This window comes from Bicyclus anynana, chromosome 22 (genome assembly GCF_947172395.1).
Source record: "Bicyclus anynana chromosome 22, ilBicAnyn1.1, whole genome shotgun sequence".
NCBI lineage: Eukaryota > Metazoa > Arthropoda > Insecta > Lepidoptera > Nymphalidae > Bicyclus > Bicyclus anynana.
In genome coordinates, this window is record NC_069104.1 from 8,300,733 (window position 1) to 8,324,732 (window position 24,000).

The window sequence follows — 24,000 nt, forward strand, 5'->3', positions numbered from 1 at the left end:
CAGATTAAAGATTTTAAAAACCTAAAGTCAATTCTGAATTGTCAAATCCAAAGAATTGATGTTTCCTGTGTTACCATTATTTTTTATTTTTCCCGTTTGTTTACCTCACAAAAGGCTACTAAAAAGTGCGGATATAAAGCTATAGCTTAGCAAAAATAGTGTTGTGTTGTGCAAAGTGATTGATTTATTATCAAAACATGACTCACTCTTCTTCTTCTTTTTGGTTTCATGGCTCTGCGTCCGCTTAGCGAGTGATTGAGCCATTTAATACAGACTTTGATTAATCATTATCGGTATTAACTTAAGGTATTAATTACAATAGCGTTCCCTAAAAATATACTATAATATTCTGCTATATTTTTCAAGTAAATAATGAGATAAATAGTCTCGGAGCAAATATTCTTTGAGCCTCCCTTAAAAAATGTGCCATAGACAATGTGTAACCCTCATAAGAATAGAGTTTGGAAAATAATATTAAGGAATCTGTGGTAAAATGAAAAAAAAATACAAAATAAAAATGTCGTCGCAAATCGCAATTTAATATTTATTTGGTTCAATTTTCTTTTACACGCTTTTAGCTTTTAATGTAAGGTAAAATATTTGCCGTAAAAACATCTTAATATTAGGTAACACATGCTTTATTTGTCCTTTTTATCATATTATTTCATAACATAAACTACTTACCCAATGTATTGTGTTGACAAGTACAGCAAGTTATTTTCTGACGTAAATAATTACTATCTTAGAAATTATGATTAAAAAATAATAACATGGAAATGACTGAAGAGGGGTATGACGGTGAGCAATCCTTGTCTGCATGGGATATACCCGGGCCATCTTCAATAGCTGCTATACTTGGCTCGATATATAACAATTCGACTTCCTCTGATAATCAACCAAGGAATGGTATGTTTAAATTTTTTTAACCATATTTTTGATGACGGCTTATTAATTCAGATTACAAAAACATTGCAAATTAAAAGTTATTATACTCAACTAATAATGCATGGTTATATCTTTATATTTTATATTACAGAGGATATGGAATGCGAACCATTGTTTGCTGAAAGTGATGATGATGTCGAAGTACTTCCCGCCTCCGCTGATGAATCTACAGAAAGGAATGCACCAACACCAAAGAATCCGATTTCATCCAACTACATAAACTCTACAATGCCCACTCAACCATATGAAGTGAATGTAGCGCCTTTGTCAGCACACACACCTGTGCCAGAGGAATACCAACCACTGCCAGACAGTTCGAGTTCCATTGAATACTCCATTAGAAATAATTCTGACGGCACCAATCTGAATGGCACATTTCGTGACATTAATATACGTTATCAACCCAAACCAGCATACCAGCTTAGTACTTACAGCTATGGTAGAGATTATGTAGTGGGTCCGTACGGCCCTATGAATATGAACATGATTGTACCTAGTGAAGAAAGAAATTACTTGCTTCAACAGCCTATTAATTATACACTCTCTGCTCGGCCCTCAATGCAAGAAGCTAGTTATTCCAATGCTGGCTATACAGCGTTACAACCAAGTGCAGGACACTCTTATAGCAACTTTCCGCCTGATGTGAACCGAACTGAAGGCCAACCGAACAGCTTAGAGAGGCCGAGTCGAAAATTAAATATATCTCCAAGGAGAAAACAGTCAAAAGAGACCCACTCTAGTACAAATCCAATAGAACTAAGTTCTGATGAAGAAGAAAGCCCATCAACACCTAGTAAGAAGCAGTGCGATAATGGTAACAGAGATGATCCAAGAGCAGGGAATAGTCAATATTTGAATAATTATGGATTAATTGAGGGTAGTGATGTATGTCGGCAAGTGGGTGTTAAGGCAGAACCTCGAGACCAGTCTGAAGCTTCCACACAAGCAGTACCTAATGTACCAGAGTCTGAAGCCTCCGCTTCAGTACCTATGCAAGAGCACCATAATGCACCTCTAATTAAAGATCACAGCCAACCTGTGAACTACCAACCTCGGCCGGGCTGTGTGTGTAAAAAGAACAAACACACATGTTTCTTGCATAATCCATCACACGGAGGTCAGAGACAGAATCCAAATTACTTTAACTACCATAATGGTGCTCATCATCATCACCATCACCACAGGGTGCCATGTGGCCATAGCAGCAACACTTCATCCAGTTCATCAAATCCTGTCCTAAATATCAAAACAGAACCTGGTACAGTGGTTGTTAAATCTGAAGTGAATTCTCCTAGACTGTCCTCTGATAGCTCACAGTCATCTGGTATAGGAGGAACTGTTAAAGTTGAACCCAATGAGCAGGTCACAGTTAAATCTGAACCTAGCATTCACCGTCCATGGAATAGAACAGTCACTGCTAATAATAGTACAGTAACTGTTAAACTAGAGGACTCAGATAGAAGATGTTGTGATGGCAGCGGAGATAGAAGAGTCAAAGACCAATCACCACAACCCGGAACCAGCTCCGCCAGACACACCTCACAACCTGAACCCAGCCCTTCAACACAAAACAATAATCAGGTATAATATAGTTATTCATGCCACTATCATGTAATGAGGGCCATTGTTGCATGAGTGACTTAGCACAATAGACACCATGAGTGCTACAATGGCTAATTATGTGCAGTGGCATACAATACTTTTTCTACATCCAATAAATTATTAAAAAAAAAAAAAAAATATGATTGGTGTTGACCATGGCCTCCTTGATTTTGTCTCTTATAAGGAAGACAGAATTTTTGTAGCCAATGCCATGGAATTTTCGTTCTCATATCTCAAGATATGTTATGCTGTATGTCTAAGGCCTACAGTAAAATACTTGGTGGCATGGTAAGATATGTCTATAGCTAAAAATTAATATTATTCCCAGGAAAATAAATCAGCAGAATCGTCAAGTGGCAGCAGCGGCCATGCGTTGTCTGCACCAGATTTACAACTGGACTGGGTTTCTGATTCCAGTTCTGATGATGATGTGCAAGTGCTGGGAGATGAACCAAATTCTGTAAGTATGCACATTTTTACCCGACTGCAAGAAGGGTTATGTTTTTCGCGCGTATCTTCTGAGACTGTTTTCTAATTGTTTTCAACAATTAGAAAACATCAGGTTTTTTTATTTGTTTAATTAATTAATTTATTTATCCTTGCTATTGCTAATATACATAACTAGTGGACCCGGTCAAGCTTCGCTTTGACTAAATTACGCTTCTTCCCTACCCTTCCCTACTCCCACCCTGCCCCTACCCTACCCTAATTCTACTCCTATCTACCCTACCCCTACCCTACCCCTTCCCTACCTCTACCCTACATTTTTAGTAATGATTTTTAGCTTCCTGCCTTGAAAACTGAAAAGTATGCACAGTTTTTTTGTTAGTCACAAATAGTCTGCATACCAATTTTTAGCTTTCTACCTTGGATATTGTGAAACGCTCCATACAAACTTCCACCCCCCATTTTAGGAAAAGACAAAAAGTAGCCTATGTCACTCTTCATCCTTTTAACTACCTCCACTTAAAAAATCCCGTCAATTCGTCGCTCTGTTTTGCCGTGAAAGACGGACAAACAAACAGACACGTACACTTTCACATTTATAATATTAAGTATGGATCTATGTCTTCATCTAGAATCTAGAATCTTAGAGGTTGTATCCACTGGGCTATCACATCTCTATCTATCACAAGGCCTTAAATTATCCTTTATTATTAATATTAAGTTTATTTGTTTATTTCCAGAGAGAAGTAATAGATCTAACGAGTTCCCCGGGTCGTACGGGCCAGTCACCAGAAAGTGGAGCCCCGCATGCCTCTGAGGGTGCTGTGCGGTCTCCGAGACCCTTGTTCGAGTCAGTTCCACATCGGGAACCACCGCTCTATCACACACCACCTGTACCATCCCATCAACACTTAATGCATCGGGCAAGGCAAGTATAGTATTTTTGCTAAGTTATATATATAATTATGTTAATTTTATCAAATTAAGAGTCGTGATAGCCCAGTGGATATGACCTCTGCCTCAGATTCTGGAGGGTGTGCCTTTCAGTTGTGTGCATTTTAAAAATTAAATATCACATGTCTCAAACGGTGAAGGAAAACATCGTGAGGAAACCTGCATACCAGAGAGTTTCTTAATTCTCTGCGTGTGTGAAGTCTGCCTGATTCGACCAGTATGACGTAATTGAAGTGTTAATAATAGTGTAAATGTTGTCAGGGTGCGGTGCATGCTGCGCTGCCGCGGGTGCTGCTGCCCGTCGCACGGCGCCTACGCGCCCGGCGTCGGGGCGCTGCCGCCGCGCGCGCCCCACGCGCACGCGCCGCTCACCACGCACAACCCGCCGCCCGCCGCGCACCGCGAGCACGCGCCCGCGCTGCACTACCGCCCGCCGCACGCGCAGCCGCCCGCGCACAACCCGCCCGCCGCGCACCGTGAGACACCCTACACTACACCACTTACATCTACACCCTGTACATAGCCACGACATGTGCGGCGCCGCTCACCACCTCAGACTAATTAGATAAAGACCTGCCTCGCAAGACATTATTTTTCTGTCAACGTATATGATCAACGATCTTATGCGATTATAAACACTGTTTCTAAAGAATCGATGTTTCATAGTTTACAATCGTGTCCGTCGGTTAAAAACCTCCGTAAAAATACCTTTTTGTGTAGTTATATGGTGTAAAAAACGAACAAAAACAGCTAGTTTAGTATAAAACATGTATGAAATCTAAGCTAGTTTTCCTTAGAAAATGGCAGAAAATTTTGTTCGTGAATTTGGGTGCGATACTAGTCCTTATGTATTTAGTCTGAGCTCACCGCGCACACACCACACTACACTACACACCAAAGATATACTATAAATATGTCAGTAGCGCGTCAAAAATGAAGCGAACAAACGCGCCTAATTATCTTAATTTCATACAGGTGTATTAATTTTCATTAGTTGAAACAACTATTCAAAAATAATCAAGTATAAAATCAACACTTAAGCATTTTTTTTTAAATTTAAATTGGTACTTATAATTTCGTACCCTTATTCCAAGTACATACGAATATAATATTGTTTATATTAAAACGTTTGCTGCGGCACTGATATTTCTGTACTTTCCTCTGGTGCGGCACGAGGTTTTTTGACCTCATACTAAAACTATGTGGTGCGGTAAGGGGTCCATCGACCTTAAGAACTCTTGAAGAAGCTATACGTGGTCAATTGACCTCGTGACGCAGCGAACGTGTTAATGTTTATGTAACCATTGTTAAGATAATAAGAGGAACTTGTCTGTCAGTGGGTGAGCCGCTGAGCCGCGCGCCGCCGTACCTGGTGCACGAGCGACTGTGGCAGCGGCAGCAGCACATGCTCGTGAGTTGTTTGCACATGTTTGTATTACAAAACGACCATCACCCAGCGGCGTGCACAAGGACTTTAACTAGGGTATGCACTATAAGTACAAATCGTACAAAATAGCAAAATTCTGTTATCGCCGCATAGCAATAACATGCGGTACGGACCGCTTCAGTGTGCTCGTGGCGTTCGAGCCGTCCACATCTCTTGTTGTGTAATTCTTTATGGCTTACTTGGGATAGGCGGGGAGAGTGACTTGAGTGGAAAAGGGGAGTGTTTGTTAACAGTTAAAGGCGCCCTTAACCCTACACACATCGTTCACAAGTACGTGACTCCACTCAAGGTTATTCTCTGACATTTTAGGGTCTTATTTTGGTTACAGTTTGATTTGTTAATTAAGTTGTCCTGACAAGTGTCGTGAATCATAACCTTTGTTCGACATTAGTTTTCTTATATTTGTAATCACTTTGAGTCTTATATATAATAATTCCTTCCTCAGTCCAGGTTTGTAATGAGTCCTTAGGGTAGGCCGTGCAAGTGCACGCCACTGCCTTCATCCATCTGTTTTATGGATGAAGTGTTTTATCGTGTCTAAACTATTATTTTATTGTTTGATAGTTAATAATGGTTAATAGTTTGGCCAGGAAAATTTTAGGCAATATTTTTTTTTTAATTTTCATTTCTCTTGTCCATTAATCAGATAAGTGAAGGTCTTTTTTAAATTATTTTTATTCTTTATAAGTTAGGTCTTGATTAGAATCTCACCTGATGGTAAGTGACGATGCAATCTAAGATGGAAGCGGGCTAACTCGATAGGAAAAGGATGAAAGTCTTCACCCCTTTCGGTTTGTACACGACATCGTACCGGAACGCTAAATCGCTTGGTACGCGTTTGTCTGTAGGGTGGTAACTAGCCAAAGCCTCCCACCTGCCAGACCTGGACCAATTAAGAAAACCTTAATCGAACCCAGGACCTCCGTTTCTAGTACGGATCATAGACTAATATGACGTGTGTTCCACAGGAGGTGCAGCGACGCAACATGATGGGCGATGTGAGCCCGCACTTCCCGCCTGCGCCCGCCAGACCTGCGCCCGTTATGCTCGCGGTAACTACTCTATATCTATAGAAGATCCGGATGATATTAGCGGTTTCTATTTAGCGGCCCTCGCATTACGGCTCGTGCCCTAAAAATACCTCGTATATCTTCGGTCTTTTCAGCTCCTTGTATCCTTGTTCGGTATTTCGAGATCTAGACCAGACATTTTCCTTTTTTCCAAACAAACAAAGCGAATAGTACTTGTAGAGCTTACTGTGCCGTGGGAGACTAACATTCCGAAGGACCACAGTTTAAAAGTGAATAAATATTATGACCTAACAAATGAACTAACTAAAAATGGCTATGTAGTTAGTCTGTACGCCGTAGAAGTAGGTGCGAGAGGATTACCAGCAAAATCTCTCTATAACTTGCCTAAAGACCTTGGCCTCTCTAGAAGTGCAGCTAGTTCTATATTAGAACGAGTATCCAAAGCTGCTCTAATAGGATCTTACCAAATTTGGATAGGTAGGGAGAACAACACGAGCAGAGAAGGGGAGTGTTGATCGATCGTCAAGGAATTCCTTAACCCTACATCCAATAGTCACAAGTCCTGGACTTTGCTTGGTGTTTTTCTCTACCACGCGATGGACCCGGCACCCGCACGGTGAATCCATGGAATGCTAAGATATTCGTCTTCCTAGCAAAATATCTCTTATAACTTGCCTAAAGACCTTGGCCTCTCTAGAAGTGCAGCTAGTTCTATATTAGAACGAGTATCCAAAGCTGCTCTAATAGGATCTTACCAAATTTGGATAGGTAGGGAGAACAACACGAGCAGAGAAGGGGAGTGTTGATCGATCGTCAAGGAATTCCTTAACCCTACATCCAATAGTCACAAGTCCTGGACTTTGCTTGGTGTTTTTCTCTACCACGCGATGGACCCGGCACCCGCACGGTGAATCCATGGAATGCTAAGATATTCGTCTTCCTAGCAAAATATCTCTTATAACTTGCCTAAAGACCTTGGCCTCTCTAGAAGTGCAGCTAGTTCTATATTAGAACGGGTATCCAAAGCTGCTCTAATGGGATCTTACCAAATTTGGCTAGGCAGGGAGAACTACACAAGCAGAGGACTGGGAGTGTTGATCGATCGTCAAGGAATTCCTTAACCCTACATCCTGTGGTCACAAGTTCAGGACTCTGCTCGGAGTATTTCTCTCTACTACGGGAAGAATCCATGAAATGCTAAGATATTCGTCTCAATCTATTATATCATCCGGTACACAGGTTGGTGAAGGTGGTCAGTTATTAATAAATGGCTTCGAACCACCCTTTTGAATTGATTGTGGATTTTGTGAATTGTCAAATGTCTCGGCTGTTGGAACTTCATAATATTTGTGTTGTTTGCTTACAGTTCCCTGACGAGCATGTCGACCGGGATTTGCTGCCACCGGCTATCATGCTGTAAGTATGCTTTTCTGTTACAACAACAACAACAACAAGAAAACTATAACATGTTGCAGCGACAGTGATTATACCATTATTTTGTGGTAGAGGAAACACATCGAGCAGGTCCCAGGACTTGTGACCTTGGGGGTAGGTTTGAGGGATCCCTCGGTGGGCATGGAATGTGAGTGTTAATGCGTTCTGATCATCGATCTCCTATTAAAAAGTGAATGCACAATCAACAACCAAAAAACGTCCCCACTTAATGAGTGCCAAACACAACTTCTTGGCACTTAAATCAAGTAGTCGCATTTGCAAATTCAACCTTAAACTCAATCCTTAAGGTTGAATTTGTTTTGAAATTGGGATTTTATTGAATATTGGACTATATTTAAAGGCCTTTAGGTATAATTTTCTGTATTATTTACCAATAATTCTAAAACTGTCAAAGCAAAATTGGCTAGTTTATAAGTGAAATTTTCTACATGATTGTCCTTTTATTATAAGAGGTCAATGATTCTAATGCATTAACATTTACCTTCCATGCTCACACAAAGCAATTTATAATCAATAATTACAGCACAAAACACTATTAATAATTTAATAATTACAACATGAATTACACTACAAAATCACTAACACAACTAGCAGCATGACGGTGTCCACGATGCCTAACAAATAACTGAGCTCAAGTCATCGAATAAATTTGTAACAAGTATTTCACTCTCACAGGGTGATTCTGTAATTCGGTAATCAATTTGGCACCTCATCATACGCCGGCTCTAGGTGACGTTTTCTTAATTGGTCCAGGTCTGGGTGGTGGGAGGCTTCGGCCGTGGCCAGTTACCACCTTACCGGCAAAGACGTACCGCCAAGCGAATTAGCGTTTCGGTCGTGTAGAAACCGAAAGGGGTTGTGGATTTTCATTCTACTCCTAACAAGCTAGTCCGCTTCAATCGTAGATTGCATCATCACTTACCATCATGTGAGATTGCAATCAAGGGCTAATAAAAAATACCTGAAACGCCTGAAAAGTGAAAAGTGCGCAACCGAGGAGCTGCACGGTGAAAGGTGCGCCGAATAGGTTGCGCACAAAAAACGTAACGCTTTTTTTTCATACCGGAGGCTATATATAAAAAATCGATTCTTAAGGAGTAAACTCTTATTTGTTTGGCCTCTTTACCATTGAGCTATTAAGATTAAATAAAATAAAAGGTTAAATAAAATAAATGCATTGTTTCCAGTGACGGGCAACACATCCACCACCACATGCACCACTACCTGCAGATGCAGCCTTCGCATCTGCACATCTCCATACAGCCGTCCGTCATGGTGAGATTCTTTTATATATTAATTGCGGGTAATCCAGTAAGCCGTGATAGCTCAGTGGATGTGACCTCTGCCCTCGATACGGAGGGCGTAGATTCGAATCCGGTCCGGGGCACCTCCAACTTTTTAGTTATGTGCAGTTTATAAAATTAAATATTGTACCTGTCTGCAAGTTTCGAAATTCTGTATGTGTGTGATGTCTGCCAATTCGCATTGGGCCAGCGTAGTGGACTTAGGCCTAACCCCTCTTATTCTGATAAGAAACTCGTGCCCAACAATGAGCCGAATATGGGTTTTTAATGGTGATGAAGATGAACCGAATAAGCAGCTTACCTGTTTAGGTCTAAGATGAGCACCAAGACAAATCTCGAGAAGATTTTCATCCTCCTCCAAACAAGTTAGCCCGCTTACATCTCAGATTGCATTAAGAATAAGCGTAAAATTCGACATTCTTAATTCGTACAAAATGGACGACAGCGGTATGATGTTTGATTTTTTTTTTAATTACTCGTTTGATGTCATTCTACATAATATGTGTACGAGTGATTCATTGGTTAATAATAAGTCTGTCAGATTTTAAAGTAATATGCTCACCAAAATCGGCGGAACATGCGATTTGATTTTATAATCGCCCTTTATCTGGCCCTTATTAGTGAATAAACGATTTTATCTACAGGGAATTAGTGTGTTTTCGTTTTATTAGATAATAACTAGTAATGCCCTTGAATTAGCCTGCTCAACAAAACTAAATATAGCAAATGTACCTATCTAAAACACTGTACAGGGTGTTTTTTTTTTTATAACGATGGTTTAAAAAATCGGAATGCATAGAAGGAGAAAATTTGTTTGGGCTAAAAATTAGCTTTTTTTCTCCTGATTGTGCGACGTAAAGGAGGCACTCTTGAGATCAAACGCAAAGGCCGATTCAGTTTAATCTTACGTCAATCGATTCTTCTTAGTCGCTCGAGTGTCATTAATGATATGACAGTAATTACAATTCCATTTCAATTTTAATGTTTTTTTTTATTTTAATTATTGGAACGAAGTTCCTTATCGCGCGTTGCGAAAGGGGGATAGACGGAATATATTAAGACCAAAAGTTAAACCGACACTTTTAACCCGACTGCGTCAGAAGGAGGGTAATATTTTTGCTATAGTTGTAATCCGTGACCTGAAGACAGTTGGAGAGCTCCAAGGTCCTCAAAAGGCCCTCCCGACCCCAAAAGGATCCTGACCGCGATAGAGATAGCGATGATAGCTATAGCGATTGCGATAGCGATAGCGATAGCAATGATAGATTTAGCGAACTTCGTTTCATCCGGGTGTCCCTTGACACATCTGAAGTTTTTTTTTATATATTGTGTGTAATAAAGTATTTCTTCTTCTTCTTAAGTATGGCAGGGTTAAAAGAGCTAGAGTTCTAGCCTAGAACTCAGAGCCGTTAAACCAGTTAAAAATACAATATGGCGGCAATAAGACATGATGTTGCATTAAAAGGGAAAAAATAAAGACTTTAGTTATTACAGATGCGCAGTTATTATAAATCTTACATACTTTCAGTTTATAAACTTACATTAAATATAATGATGAAAATGTTAAAATATGCCTTTTAGTTGATTGTAGTCCCCTAGAGTTCTCCCGCATAATTCCCGATTCCATTGAAATGCGGGGGAAAAAAATAGCTTAAGTTACTCGCAGTTAAAGCAACTTTCTATTAATGACGATTTTTAATCTAAAAAAGTTAGGTTAGGTTACTCGAGTTTTAGTAACCTTTATCAGGGAACACTTTTATGATACAGTACTGTTCTAATTTTATAGATTTTTAATGACCTCGGAATAAAATGAACGTTTAATTAATACCGGTAATGAAAATTATAAGCAGTAATGTGACAGGTCGCCCCGACAAGCGGCGGCTCGGGGATCTATCTATAATCCGGGGATTACGAATGATTGATCAATTGTTTGGTGATAATTGCGAGAGATAACAATGTAATATGCTAGGTTAAAATATAATCCGTTTTTAACAGATTTGCGCTTGTAGGCTTGTCAATTACATTTTATTATATATTTAGGGTTCCTTTTAAAACAGACTCTTTAAAGCTTTACTATGTCTCACAGACTATTTTCTAGGATTGCGTGAAAGTATCCAAGTTTATTTAAAACTGTGCAGTTTGAACAAATGCTCAGGCCAAATCGTCAACCAATTAAGTACCAATATGTATTAGTGAATATCACCTTTGCCTCCGATTCCAGGAGCATGTAGGTTCGAATCCGTTCCGGGGCATGCACCTCCAACTTTGTGCATTTTAAGAAATTAAATACCACATGTCTCAAACTGTGAAGGAAAAACATAATGTTGATCATCATCATGAAAAAACAACATGTGAGAAAACCTGCATACCTGAGAATTTTCTTAAGTCTGCCAATCCGCATTGGGCCAGCGTGGTGGGCTACTGACCCAACCCCTGTAATTCTGAGAGGAGCCTCGTTCTCTGCAGTGAGCCGAATATGGGTTGATAATGATGATAAAATGGTGGTTCATTAAATAATTAATATCACAGTTTGTCTATTTTTAACAGAACCCTCTGTCTATGCCTTAGGGGTTCCAATATCCTAATGCAGCAAAAAAATGTGCTAGACAGAAGTGATACATTATACCTGATGCCGTAAGCGTGACAGAAAAGGAAGCCAGACAGAGTGGCGTTGTAACTCGTTACGTTACGAAGCGGTTTACTCTCCAAAAAGAAGTTAACACTTCAAAAACTTATCAAGTTTAAATTAATATAAATAAAACACTTCATTTATTACACTGATGCGTTTTCAGTTGATTGTCTACTAATTCTGTCTTCAAAACCTACATTGTTCGATTAAATAAATGAAAGTATCTTATCGAACTAAGCCTAGTATATTGTTAATAGAAACCCACTTTTAAAAATTATGAGCAGTAAATATTTTTGCTATAATTTTGAACCTTATTTTACATTTTTATAATGAAAAAATAATAGAGAAACTTTAGCTAACCTTAACCTTACAAATCATGCCCACGTGGAATGGTGGCAAGAATACTGGCTGCATTTCCGCTCTGGACAGCCAGGCTGATCCTTTGCGCAAAAAATGACCCAGCCTTTCTGTCACCAGTCGAGGCAATTAGCTGTGCTGAAATATTTTGGAAACATTTTTTTGCACTGTGACACATGACAAAAGAAACAAATAGTAATTCTTGGCCATCCTATAAAAAATCCTATTAAAAATGGATGCACAATCAGCGCCCAAAAAAGACCTTCCCACTCAATGAGTGCCAAACACAACTTCTTGGCACTCAATACAAGTAATCGCATTTGCAAATTCAAACTTAAACTCAATCCTTAAGCTTGAATTTGCTCTGAATTTGGAATTTTATTGAATATTGGACTATATTTAAAGGCCTTTAGGTATAATCTTATTTACCAATAATTCTAAATCTGTCCAGTTTCATTTAAGTGAAATTTTCTACATTATTGTGCATCCTTTAATTATAAGAGGTCAATGTTCTTGGCATTCTTCACTTACCGGTTTGCTATTTCTAACTGTGATCCAGTTTATTAATCAAGAAAAAATATATTTTATTAATCAAGAAAAAATAAAGTTTATTAATCAAAAAAAAATCTCGTGCTTTACCTACCTAAATGTACTTACGAATTATTTTAATCAAGTAAAAAAATCTCGCGTTCTACTTAAATATATTTACGACTTATTAAGCGCGATAATCTACATATAGTATTACGTTCTAATCTGCGACCCTTACGTTCCCTTCGGTATATTGATAAGTTATCAATTGCAATATGGACTGAGAGACTGTGAGAGTTAGACATGCCGCATTTTATGAAGGCCGAAAGTTTGTCAGTATAATTATACTAATATTATAAATCTGAAGAGTTTGTTTGTTTGTTTGCTTGAACGCGCTAATCTCAGGAACTATTGGTCCGATTTGAAAAAATATTTCAGTGGTAAATAGTCCATTTATCAAAGAAGGCTATGCTCTAGGCTATATTATATTATACATATGTTATGTTTGGCTATGAAAGAGTGAGGCTCTCTGTCACAGGCACCATCATGCCCAAAAGAAGGTCTTAATAATGATTTTTGTAAAACCTAGTATGTTTTAATCAATAAAGATTTGTATTTGCATTAATGTATATTATCCCCGTAGTCGTACGGGAACGAAAACCACGCGGGTAAAACCGCGAGGCGTCAGCTAGTAAATAATAAAAACAATAAATAGAGACAATTCAAATTATGCCCCTAAAGTAGACAATATGGAGTTTGGACCGCTTTGAATATTGGGTTTGGAGGGTAGCGCGATTCATAAGTCCCGTCCCTCAACCTTCCAATTATAAATAGTATTTTTTTTATTAGTATTATATGAGAAAATATGTCCCCAATCGCCAGTCACTTCACGGCAACCCATCGAAAAACATAAATCACAAAAACGAAAATACGAGTACGATAAAAATTGATGTAGTGACTCATTATTATTTTAATAACCCCTACTGTACCGTTGAAATCTATCTTCCAAAGCCACCACGGAAACTATAATTGGCTACCTTAGTTACCTAAGGTACAGGCTGACAAATCTTCAGCCATTATAAAATGAGGATAGTCTGACTACGACATGCTGTCGTTCTAATACATCATTTTTCGGTCACTCAAGATTACCACGCGGTGTCTTACCTGTAATCAGTTCACTGGTTGCCTTGTAACGAGTGATATGTGATATATAAAAAAACTTTTACGCATTAATACATTTCTTTAAAATAAAAAAAAATTGGCGCGTTTTTTTTTTCATTTAATTTTTTTTTTTACTTTACTGTTTAGGGTTCGAGGTCATAGAGTTCTGTTTAAAATAAAATGTTAAAATTAATTCACTTATGAGTTCTAAGGAGATCGGATGGTGTTACTGCAGCTGTAAATATTTTACAGATTGCAATTTAATAGCCAAAAATGAATCAAAGTTTAACTTTGGTAAGCAAGTTATTGATTGTAATACATGTAATTTGTACCTATATAATTATAATGCAGGGTTGCAAAGTTATCTTTACTAATATTATAAAGAGGTTGTTTGTTTGTTTGCATTGAATAGGCTCTGAAACTACTGAACCGATTTGAAAAATTCTTTCAGTGTTGGGAAGCATACACTGTCCCAGAGTGCTCAGAGTGCATAAGGGTATATTTTATTCCCGTATTTTTACGGGAACAGGAATCACGCGGGTGAAACTGCGCGGCGTCTGCTAGTGTTGAATAAATACGGAGCACTGTTGTGTCTGTTTGTAATTATTAGCTTTTCACCATATGCATATTTATGAAAGTATACTTATTAAAAAAAGTTTCTTACAATGTTTCTTAATCTCTTTGAAAACAGTGCCAACACAGTGATGCATTCACTCAAGCCGTTTAAATCGTAAAGTTTTAAGATTTTCAGACGGTTTTTTCTCGTGGTTCTTTCAGAAACGGCTTTAATTAATACGCCACTGGCTTGGCACCGCCTTCAAAGTGATCAGAAGGTAGCACATACGGATGTTATTTTTCGCTTTTTTTTAGTTTATTTTTGTGACTATGAAGTCGGTTGAATTTTTTTTTTGTCTTATCAAAAATAACCTTTAACGAAAGATATTTACTTTAAAACGGATTTTTAGGGTCATACTATCACTTGTAGATAGACATAACAATTAGCTGAAGGTCAACGGCCACCGTGCGAGCGGTGTGGTGTGTTTTTGAAATGATAACTTCTTATTTGAGGGTAAACAGGTTCCTAACGTAACGCGTTACGGCGCCATTTTGTCTAACTTCCCTTTTTTTCACGCATACGACAACAGGTATAAGTTATCACATCTGTCGAGCGTGCCGAGACGTGGCCGTGATATCCTAGTGGATATGACCTCTGTGATTCAGAGGCCGTAGGTTCGAATTCGGTCCGGGACATGACATGGTCCTCCAACTTTCCATGGTATGTGTATTTTAAGATATTAAATATCACGTGTCTCAAACGGTGAAGGAAAAATATCGTGAGAAAACCTACATATCTGACAACTTTCTTAATTCTTTAGTTTATTATTCTTTTACAAGTTAGCTCTTGACTACAATCTCACCTGATGGTAAGTGATGATGCAGTCTAAGATGGAAGCGGGCTAACTTGTTAGGAGGAGGATGAAAATCCACACCCCTTTCGGTTTCTACACGGCCTCGTACCGGAACGCTAAATCGCTTGGCGGTACGTCTTTGCCGGTAGGGTGGTAACTGGCCACGGCCGAAGCCTCCCACCAGCCAGACTTGGACAGATTAAGAAAATCTCAATCTGCCCAGCCGGGGATCGAACCCAGGACCTCCGTCTTGTAAGTCCACCGCGCATACCACTGCGCCACGGAGGCCGTCAATCGTGCAGTCTGCCAATCCGCATCAGGCCAGCGTAGTGGATTTTTAGCCTTACACCTCTCATTCTGAAAGGAGACTCGTGCTCGACATGGGGCACCAGAAGTTTGTGCATTAGAAAAAGTATCTTGTTGTATAAGTATGTGGTATGTGCAGGGGTCGGGCGCGCTGGCGACGCAGATGGCAGCGCTGGTACGCGTGGCAGAGGCCGAACGACGCAGCGCGCGCGGAGCCTCGCGGGCCGTCATCGAGCGCAACACGTACCGGCACGCGTACGCGCGCCCCGCGCCGCACCACCAGGACGAGAAGTGCACCATCTGCCTGTCCGTGTTCGAGGTGGACTCCGACTGCCGCCGCCTGCCCTGCATGCACCTGTTCCACATGGAGTGCGTGGACCAGTGGCTCGGCACCAACAAGCACTGCCCCATCTGCCGCGTCGACATCGAGACGCACCTCAACAAGGACGCCACCTTCTGAACAGGTATTGCCACTGCCACTGGCTGTTGACATCGAGACTCACCCCCAAAGTTCAAAAAAATCAAAATTCATTTATTTCAAGTAGGCTTAGTTTACAAGCACTTTTAAACCGACGTCAAAAAAGGTGGTTCTCAATTAGTCTTATGTTTTAATTTTTTTGTGTGTAACGGTTTAGCACCGCCTTCTAAGTGATCAGCAGGTAGAACGTAATATGATGTTATTTTTCGCTTTTTAGTTTAGTTGATACGTTTTATGTTTTTGAAGTCGGTTGTATTTTTTTAACAAATTTTGAAACGTCAATTTTGACTATTTGTAAAGCCTCTACCATCGATTCGAAAGGCAGGTTCTGCTGAGAAGAGCCGGCAATAGAATAATTATGATATATTTTATGTAAAAAAATACATTAATTTTCTGAAAGAATACATTAATGAATTAAGAAAATACATTAACCAATGAATTCAGCAGCTGATGCATCTATATCTAAACTAATATATAAAGCTGAAGAGGTTGTTTGTTTGAACGCGCTAATCTCAGGAACTACTGGTCCGATTTGAAAAATTCTTTCAGTGTTAGATAGCCTATTTATCGAGGAAGGCTATAGGCTATATATTATCTCCGTTTTCTTACTGGAACAGGAACCACGCGGGCAAAACCGCGCGGCGTCAGCTAGTTTAAAAATAAAGTACAAAAAATGTATTCAGTATTTTAATAGCAACATGTCTATAATATTTACAATAATTTTTTATCCAATACTGTTACATAAAAAAAATGTCTATTTAATGACAGATTGTTTGACATCTTCCTTCGTTTTCAGTTTGTCCTCGAGATGTGGTGCATTGATGATAGCTTGCTGTTGCAACTCCAAGCTCTCCTGTTGCAACTCGTGAGTCAATTGCTTCTGAGTGTTACACGCCCTGGAATAACAGTACTTGTATAAAGCCGGCCGCATACACTCGATTTTCCGTATTCGTTTTCCGAATGCGTAATTTTCGATTCGGAATTCCGTAAGGCTACCGCAGGCGTTTTTCTTCAATCAGAATTTATATTGTTGCAAATACTTGCGCATTCGTTATGTACGGAGTTTATTCCGTTCAGAAAAAAAAAAGACTTCCGCAGACTTAACGTTTTTCTTCATTCGGAATGTATATTGTCGCAAAGGCTCGCATTCGTTATGTATGCAATTTGTTCGGTCAAAGAAAAAAAACGCAAATATGCGTCATTCAGGCCGCCTTTGCACTCGTTTTACTAATGCGTAATTTGGAATTCCGTGAGACTACCGCAGACTTTACCTTTTTCTTAATTCGGAATGTATATTGTCGCAAGGACTTCGTTCGAAAAAAACATACATACGCGTCATATAATGTGTTTTATATTGATTTCATGCATTCGGTATTCGGGACACGGGAAACTGATTCGGAAAACGACTGTGTGCGGCCGGCCTAAATGGACAGAAGTTTGGGTCCTTGAGAATTTATTATAAACTTAATATATGCCACGCTATGAGAGCTGACATTTAAAGTTGGACTAAGGAAATCAATTTAAATCATATATGTATATAAAAATTAATTGCTGTTTATTCTTGATAAAACTTGAAGATGTCTTGATCAATTTTTTTGTGTTTTATTTTGAATGGGAATTTTAGCTGTTATGAATTCTACCTCGTCAGCTAGTTTTTTTAATAAATGATTTTTTATTTATATTCTTTTAATTTATTTATTAATAAGATCTACAGCGAATATTGTATCAATATATAGACTGCACCTTGGATTTATTTATTTTATTTCATGTGAGTTATTTATTTTTATTTTTCGAATATACTCATTAAAAATAGAAATCAATGAAATATAGTAATTTGTTTTGGTAAGCCCATCATTTAAAGTAAAATAATACAAGTATTTTAATAGTTGAATTGTTGTAGGTTATTTCATCAATCTCATATTAAAAAGTGGATTTACAATCAGCAATCAAAAACGTTCCCACTCAATGAGTGCCAAACACAACTTCTTGGCACTTAATTCAAGTAGTCACATGCAAATTCAACCTTAAACTCAATCCTTAAGGTTGAATTTGCTCTGAATTTGGGATTTTATTAAATATTGGACTATATTCAAAGGCCTTTAGGTATAATTTCTTAACCGATAATTCTAAAACTGTCAAAGCAAAATGAGCCAGTTCTTAAGTGAAATTTTCTACATGATTGTGCGTCTGTTTATTTATAAGAGAACAATGGGTTATTTATACATTTTAAATCCTCTTGTCAAACTACATATCATATTATGGTTAGATTTTAATTGATCAGATCTTGGTCAATATATTCGAATAATTGCAAATTTGTTTGTCAGCTCTTATCGCGCAAACTGTACATAAAAAATATTGTAATAAACTATTATTAAGTATATTATGTCAAACTTTAAAAAAAGTGAAATTGTTTAAATATATAAAAATTGCAATAAATTAATTGTGTAACTTATAATTCTGTTTTCATTGTAAGTCTAATATGCAATCGCTGTACATAATCCATATAATGAATTATAATGTATCATCTTTTTATATATTTGTTATATTTTATTAATTAGTGTTAATGGTAAAGTGAATTTTGTTGTTTAATTGTAAGTCTAGATGCAGAGAAGTTATTGTTTAGGTATAAAAAGGATTTGTCGTTGACTCGATGTTGTATGTTGTTTGGTCAATTTTCTTGATTATTTTATTTCATTTGAAATAGTAGGGAAGCCCGGGATGCTAAATTTGCAGTTACTAAAGTGTCATGGGGGACCGATTGCAGTTGGTAGATTAAATCATAGGAAGGATAAAAGGTTTTACTCTTTTCGCTTTTAGTGGTGGAAAAAAAAGTACTTTTTTTTATTCTTTTACAAGATAGCCCTTGACTGGAATCTCACCTAATGGTAAGTGATGATGCAATCTAAGATGGAAGCGGGCTAACTTGTTAGGAATAGGCTGAAAATCAACACGGCGGTACGCTTTTGCCGGTAGGGTGGTAACTAGCCACGGCCGAAGCCAAAAAAAATCATGTAAAAAAGACGCGACTGCGGGTGCGTGCGATAAGATTAGCGCGCGAGAGGCTATATAAGAGGCGACAGGAAAAAGGACTGTGCGGGTGTGAAGTCGTGCGCGCGGGACAGAGGGAAGGATTGCGCGGATATGAAGTCGTGCGCGCGGGGCTACCCTCCTCCCGGCCCGTGCGGCTCATCGGGAGTGTTACGGACGAATTTGCAAAGTTACACTTGACACTTTTTAAATGGTCTTAACTTGATCATTATCATTCTACTAGATTGAAACAATTTCATCATAGTTTTTTGAGAAGTGATTTTATGAAAATTTTAATTTTTTAATATTTATTTGACAATACAAGCCAAAACACTGTCGGCCATGATGAGTTTATGTTTCAACTGTTTCATGACGTCACGTTAACTAATCCTTTACCAAACTGAGCGTTTGGCTAAATTATTAGTTACAATTAGACGTTTAGTATAACTTTGTGACGTCACAAAATGGACGACAACGTTTTTGACGTTAAGAAAATTTGAAAAAAATACATGATTTTTAAATCAAGTTTTAAAAGAAATCCTTAACTTTTATTAATTGATATCGATATATTTCGGACTCTTATTCCATGTACTACACGAAAAATAATATTGTTTATATTAAATTTGATATGAGTCAACTATTGTGATGGCAACATTTTAAACCACAACACAGTAAAAATGCTTCTTAGCTAAATAAATCATCACAAAGAAACCTTTTTAGAAATCTTTCCTCATACATTATTAATTGTATAAAGGAGTCTTTAATTTTATGACAAAAGAGAATGCATATTATGGATATTGGTTAATTCACGTGATACAAAGTCAGAGTATGCCCGTCTAGTTTCGAACACATACGGGGCCCTTAGTCATGAGCTGGTTCTTGCAACGCGGCACGATCCAACTTAAATTCTAAAACTAACCATTTTGTTGTACTATTTACAATGCATAAGATTTTAGTTTTTAACTCTGTTCTTTACAAGCAAACCTTTTAACCATTCTTTTATATATACTAAATATTATAATGAATTGAATATGAATTTAAAACTTAAATATTAAATTGATACATACATACACAAAACCAAGAGTTTGTTTCATTAATTTATATAAATTATGTTCTTTACTGTTTAATTTGTGATAATAATTATGATAAATTGGTATAAAAATTCTTTAATACTGACTGATATGTTGGATTTACCACAAATTGTCACTCTAATTCTAGATTTACTTAATGAAATGTTACATTTAAGTTTATAAAGTGATTTCTTGTTATTATTATTTTACTTATCTCTAAACTAACTTAAGGGATTTATAAAAAAGATTTAATATTAGATGTAAAAAATATATATCACAACTTATTAAAAACTTTTGTATAAAATTAATTTTGTTTTATTACTGGTATTTTAAACCATTATTTGATGAAACAAATCGACCAATAGCGACAAATCGGAAATATTGCTCTCTCTTTTGTTGTGTTGGTATGAAAGAGAGTGATATTTCCTGTTCTGCTGCAAACAGAATGATGACTAGATGAAAATCATACATTAGTTTCCTTGAATTTAATGTGACATTTTTCATTATATGAAGTATAAACATAAACAAACAGAAACCCAAGATATGTATTTGTTTGATGGTCGCCCATGATGTCATGAAACAGTTGAAATATAACTGTTTCATGACATCACGTTAACAAATCCTTTACAAACGGAGCATTTGACAAGAATATTAGTTAACAATTAGTTTGACGTTTAGTGCATCAAATACATAGTGACGTCACAAAATGGATGACGAGAGTATTTGACGTTTGGAAATTTTGAAAAATACAGGAATTTTAAATTGAGTTTCTATAACTTTTATTTATTATTATCAATATAATTTGGACCCTTATATAATTTCGTAAATGTAAACTTAATATTGTTTATATTAAATTTTATATGAGTCAAATACCCTATTTTACGTGTTACTTGTTTTTGAACAAATGATTACCTGCAAGCATGATCAATTCTTTCGCAAATGGCATCAGAGGCTGCTATGTTTCCAGAGAGGTAAGATATTTCAGCTGCTGTTGTGGCTAACTTTTCAGCATAATCCATGTAACCTGTAATTTTAATTACAAATCAATTATTATAACCAGCAGTAGTATACCAACAACATAGTGCTTGTTACTAGCAATAGATTTAGTACTAGAGTATGATTTGGACCTCTAAATCCATAAAGAATTATTATTTTTTGGCTAAATATCTTAGCAACTTAAAAAATAGATTTATTTTTTCAAATATTATTTGTTATATGGACTTAGTTTTCAAAAAGCTTATGCTTTTCTACAATCATGCCTGATAAAAATGATGATGATGGGATCATCATTTTTATCAGGCATGATAAAATGATAATTACGATGGGACGTGCTTCCTTAGAAAGTGCCTCATCATCATCATCTCCTTACCCTTATCCCACTTAAATGGGGTCGGAAAAATATGTTAATCTTTTCCATTCGTTTCTATTACTCGTCAACTCATCATCCACTCCTTTTACACACATGTCCTCTTTCTCACAATCCAACCATCTCTTCTTTGGCCTTCCTCTCCTCTTATGACCTTCCACTTGCACATTCAACATTTTTCTAGTAATATGACTTTCCTCTCTACGCATTACATGTCCATACCAAGCTAACCTTCTACTCCTCAATTTTTCTGTCACTGGCGCCACCTTCAGACTTCCTCTTATATACTCATTCCTTATTTTATCTATTCTTGTCACACCACACATCCATCTCAACATACACAATTGTTCACAAGCATTCGTTTACTATCCAAGAGTGCTTCCTCAGAAAGTGCCTATTTCCTCTTTATTTTTAAAGAGGAGGATACACCCTCCAATAGTGAATATATCTTTAATATATATGAATATGTTGTTAATTATAATAATTTTAGTATTACCTTTAATTAACTATGCTGCTAAATATTGTAATCTTTATGTTTTACGGTAGTAATCAGATCAGATCAGAGAATCAGAGAGAGAGCAGTGATAGCCTAGTGGATATGACCTCTGCCTCCGATTCCGGAGGGTGTGGGTTCGAATCCGGTCCCGGGCATGCACCTCCAACTTTTCAGTTGTGTGCATTTTAAGAAATTAAATATCACGTGTCTCAATCGGTGAAAGAAAACATCGTGAGGAAACCTGCATACCAGAGAATTATCTTCATTCTCTGCGTGTGTGAAAGTCTGCCAATCCGCATTGGGCCAGCGTGGTGGACTATTGGCCTAACCCCTCTCATTCTGAGAGGAGACTCGAGCTCAGCAGTGAGCCGAATATGGGTTGATGACGACGAATCAGATAAAACTACTTACTGAAGAGAGTTCTCAGGTTGTGCTTAAGGTCACACAGGGAACCCCGGATGGCCACCAACTGATCCCAATGGTGTGGCGGTGTGCCCTCATCTCCCCATTCAAGTGCTTGTTTCACCAGACATATTTCCTTCGTCAGTGCATCTCTTAATCTGTTTATTAAAATATATAACTGTGTTAATAATCAAGCAGTACTAGATTTACCATAGGAGTTGAAGCATAGGGTAGAGGCAAAATTGTGCTGATAAAGTATCAGGCTAATGTGGTCAACTGTTAACTTGTAAAGAATAATGTTAAAAAATAGGCTGTACCTGCCTATCTTCTTTAACCCACCAAATGACCATACCCTATAAGTAGTGTATGCAATAAGAACAAACTTTGGTTTTGTAGCTTGAAAATTTACCCAAAAAGTTGTAAAAATAATCAAGAAACTAGATTATTCCCTAAAAAAAGGAATTAATGTTATGGTGCACAGCGTATCTAATTTTAGAGAATATTTAATAGGCACTGATATTAAGAAAAATACAATATTATCCTTTTATTTGGAAGCATTACTGTTTCTTTACTTGTGTATATCATCTCAACTTAAAAACTAGACTTATATAGATCTCTCTCTCTCTCCACATCATGTTCCTCATTACTGAAGGTCATGACCCCTATCACACATTCACAACTTTTTTCCCCACAATGTCGAGATATGCGGCTTAGCTTTCCGCAACTTGTATAGCTTTGTGTACTTTTCTAACGAAAGTGATGCTGATTTGATCTAACCAACGCATAAGGCTAAATCCTCGAGGTCTCTTCGCTTCTACTTTACTAGTGATAACCAGTTTCTCTTAAGTTATGTCCTTCTCTCCTGGCAATGTGACCAAAGTAAGTACTCGAGGATCCTCTGAAGACAGGTAGTGAAAGGTCTTTTTAAAATGTTTTAGTTGTATTAACACCGATGCATTGGTCCTATACATATACAGATCATACCTGTGTAATAACTTACAATTACATGAAGCTTAACACACACTTACCTTTAAGTGGATCATCTGCTGTCTGTTAATTATCACTATACAATATAGAGGCAAGCAAAACCATGTCATTTAATACGTTTGTTTACCTTTCGCTAGTGTCTTGGACTGCGACTAAAGTTACTGTTAGCAATTGTGTAGCAGCATTCACACTGACAGTAGTAGCCTGTCGGATCAGAAACTCGTGTTCCAAAGTGTCCGGCTCCCAGGTTGCATCTGTTCTGTGCAAGTGTTCTTCGCATGAAACTGTGGTAAGTAAACCCAATGTTACCGGCGCTATATTTCGTATTTTTACACCAACTTTGAGACTGTTTAAGCGATAGGCATTTCTAAAAATTCGAAATAATTTGTCTCTGAACATTACGGCCTGCTATGGGGATTGTGAAAAGTTCTATTTTACTATTTAATCAATTCATATTTAATTTTTTTCTAACCTCATTTGAAATTTGAATGATTTGACAAATGACAATTACAATTTTTCATTATGATTATTGTAATGTAAACGTCAAATTGGTCAGTTTGGTCACTGACCAATTGACAATCAAATATACAATAATCTCT

At 37.5% G+C, this 24,000-nt stretch overlaps 2 protein-coding genes across 2 annotated transcripts; one reads left to right on the forward strand and one right to left on the reverse strand.

Annotated features, from left to right (window-relative positions):
* The first annotated feature begins 482 nt into the window (after positions 1 to 482).
* LOC112055497 (E3 ubiquitin-protein ligase Arkadia) lies at positions 483 to 18,249 on the forward strand. Its single transcript, XM_052888472.1, has 11 exons — positions 483 to 906; positions 1,037 to 2,526; positions 2,876 to 3,007; positions 3,735 to 3,922; positions 4,210 to 4,424; positions 5,286 to 5,359; positions 6,364 to 6,447; positions 7,793 to 7,842; positions 9,069 to 9,156; positions 15,715 to 16,039; positions 16,850 to 18,249. Exons 1-10 carry the CDS (start codon positions 771 to 773, stop codon positions 16,033 to 16,035), a joined length of 2,778 nt encoding a protein of 925 aa, XP_052744432.1. The 5' UTR covers positions 483 to 770; the 3' UTR covers positions 16,036 to 16,039; positions 16,850 to 18,249.
* Positions 16,727 to 23,901, reverse strand: LOC112055474 (uncharacterized). The gene is made up of 4 exons (XM_024095604.2): positions 23,529 to 23,901; positions 22,424 to 22,572; positions 21,063 to 21,174; positions 16,727 to 16,949 (listed from the first exon to the last, which is right to left on the reverse strand). Exons 1-4 carry the CDS (start codon positions 23,798 to 23,800, stop codon positions 16,808 to 16,810), a joined length of 675 nt encoding a protein of 224 aa, XP_023951372.1. The 5' UTR covers positions 23,801 to 23,901; the 3' UTR covers positions 16,727 to 16,807.
* Positions 23,902 to 24,000: the final 99 nt, after the last annotated feature.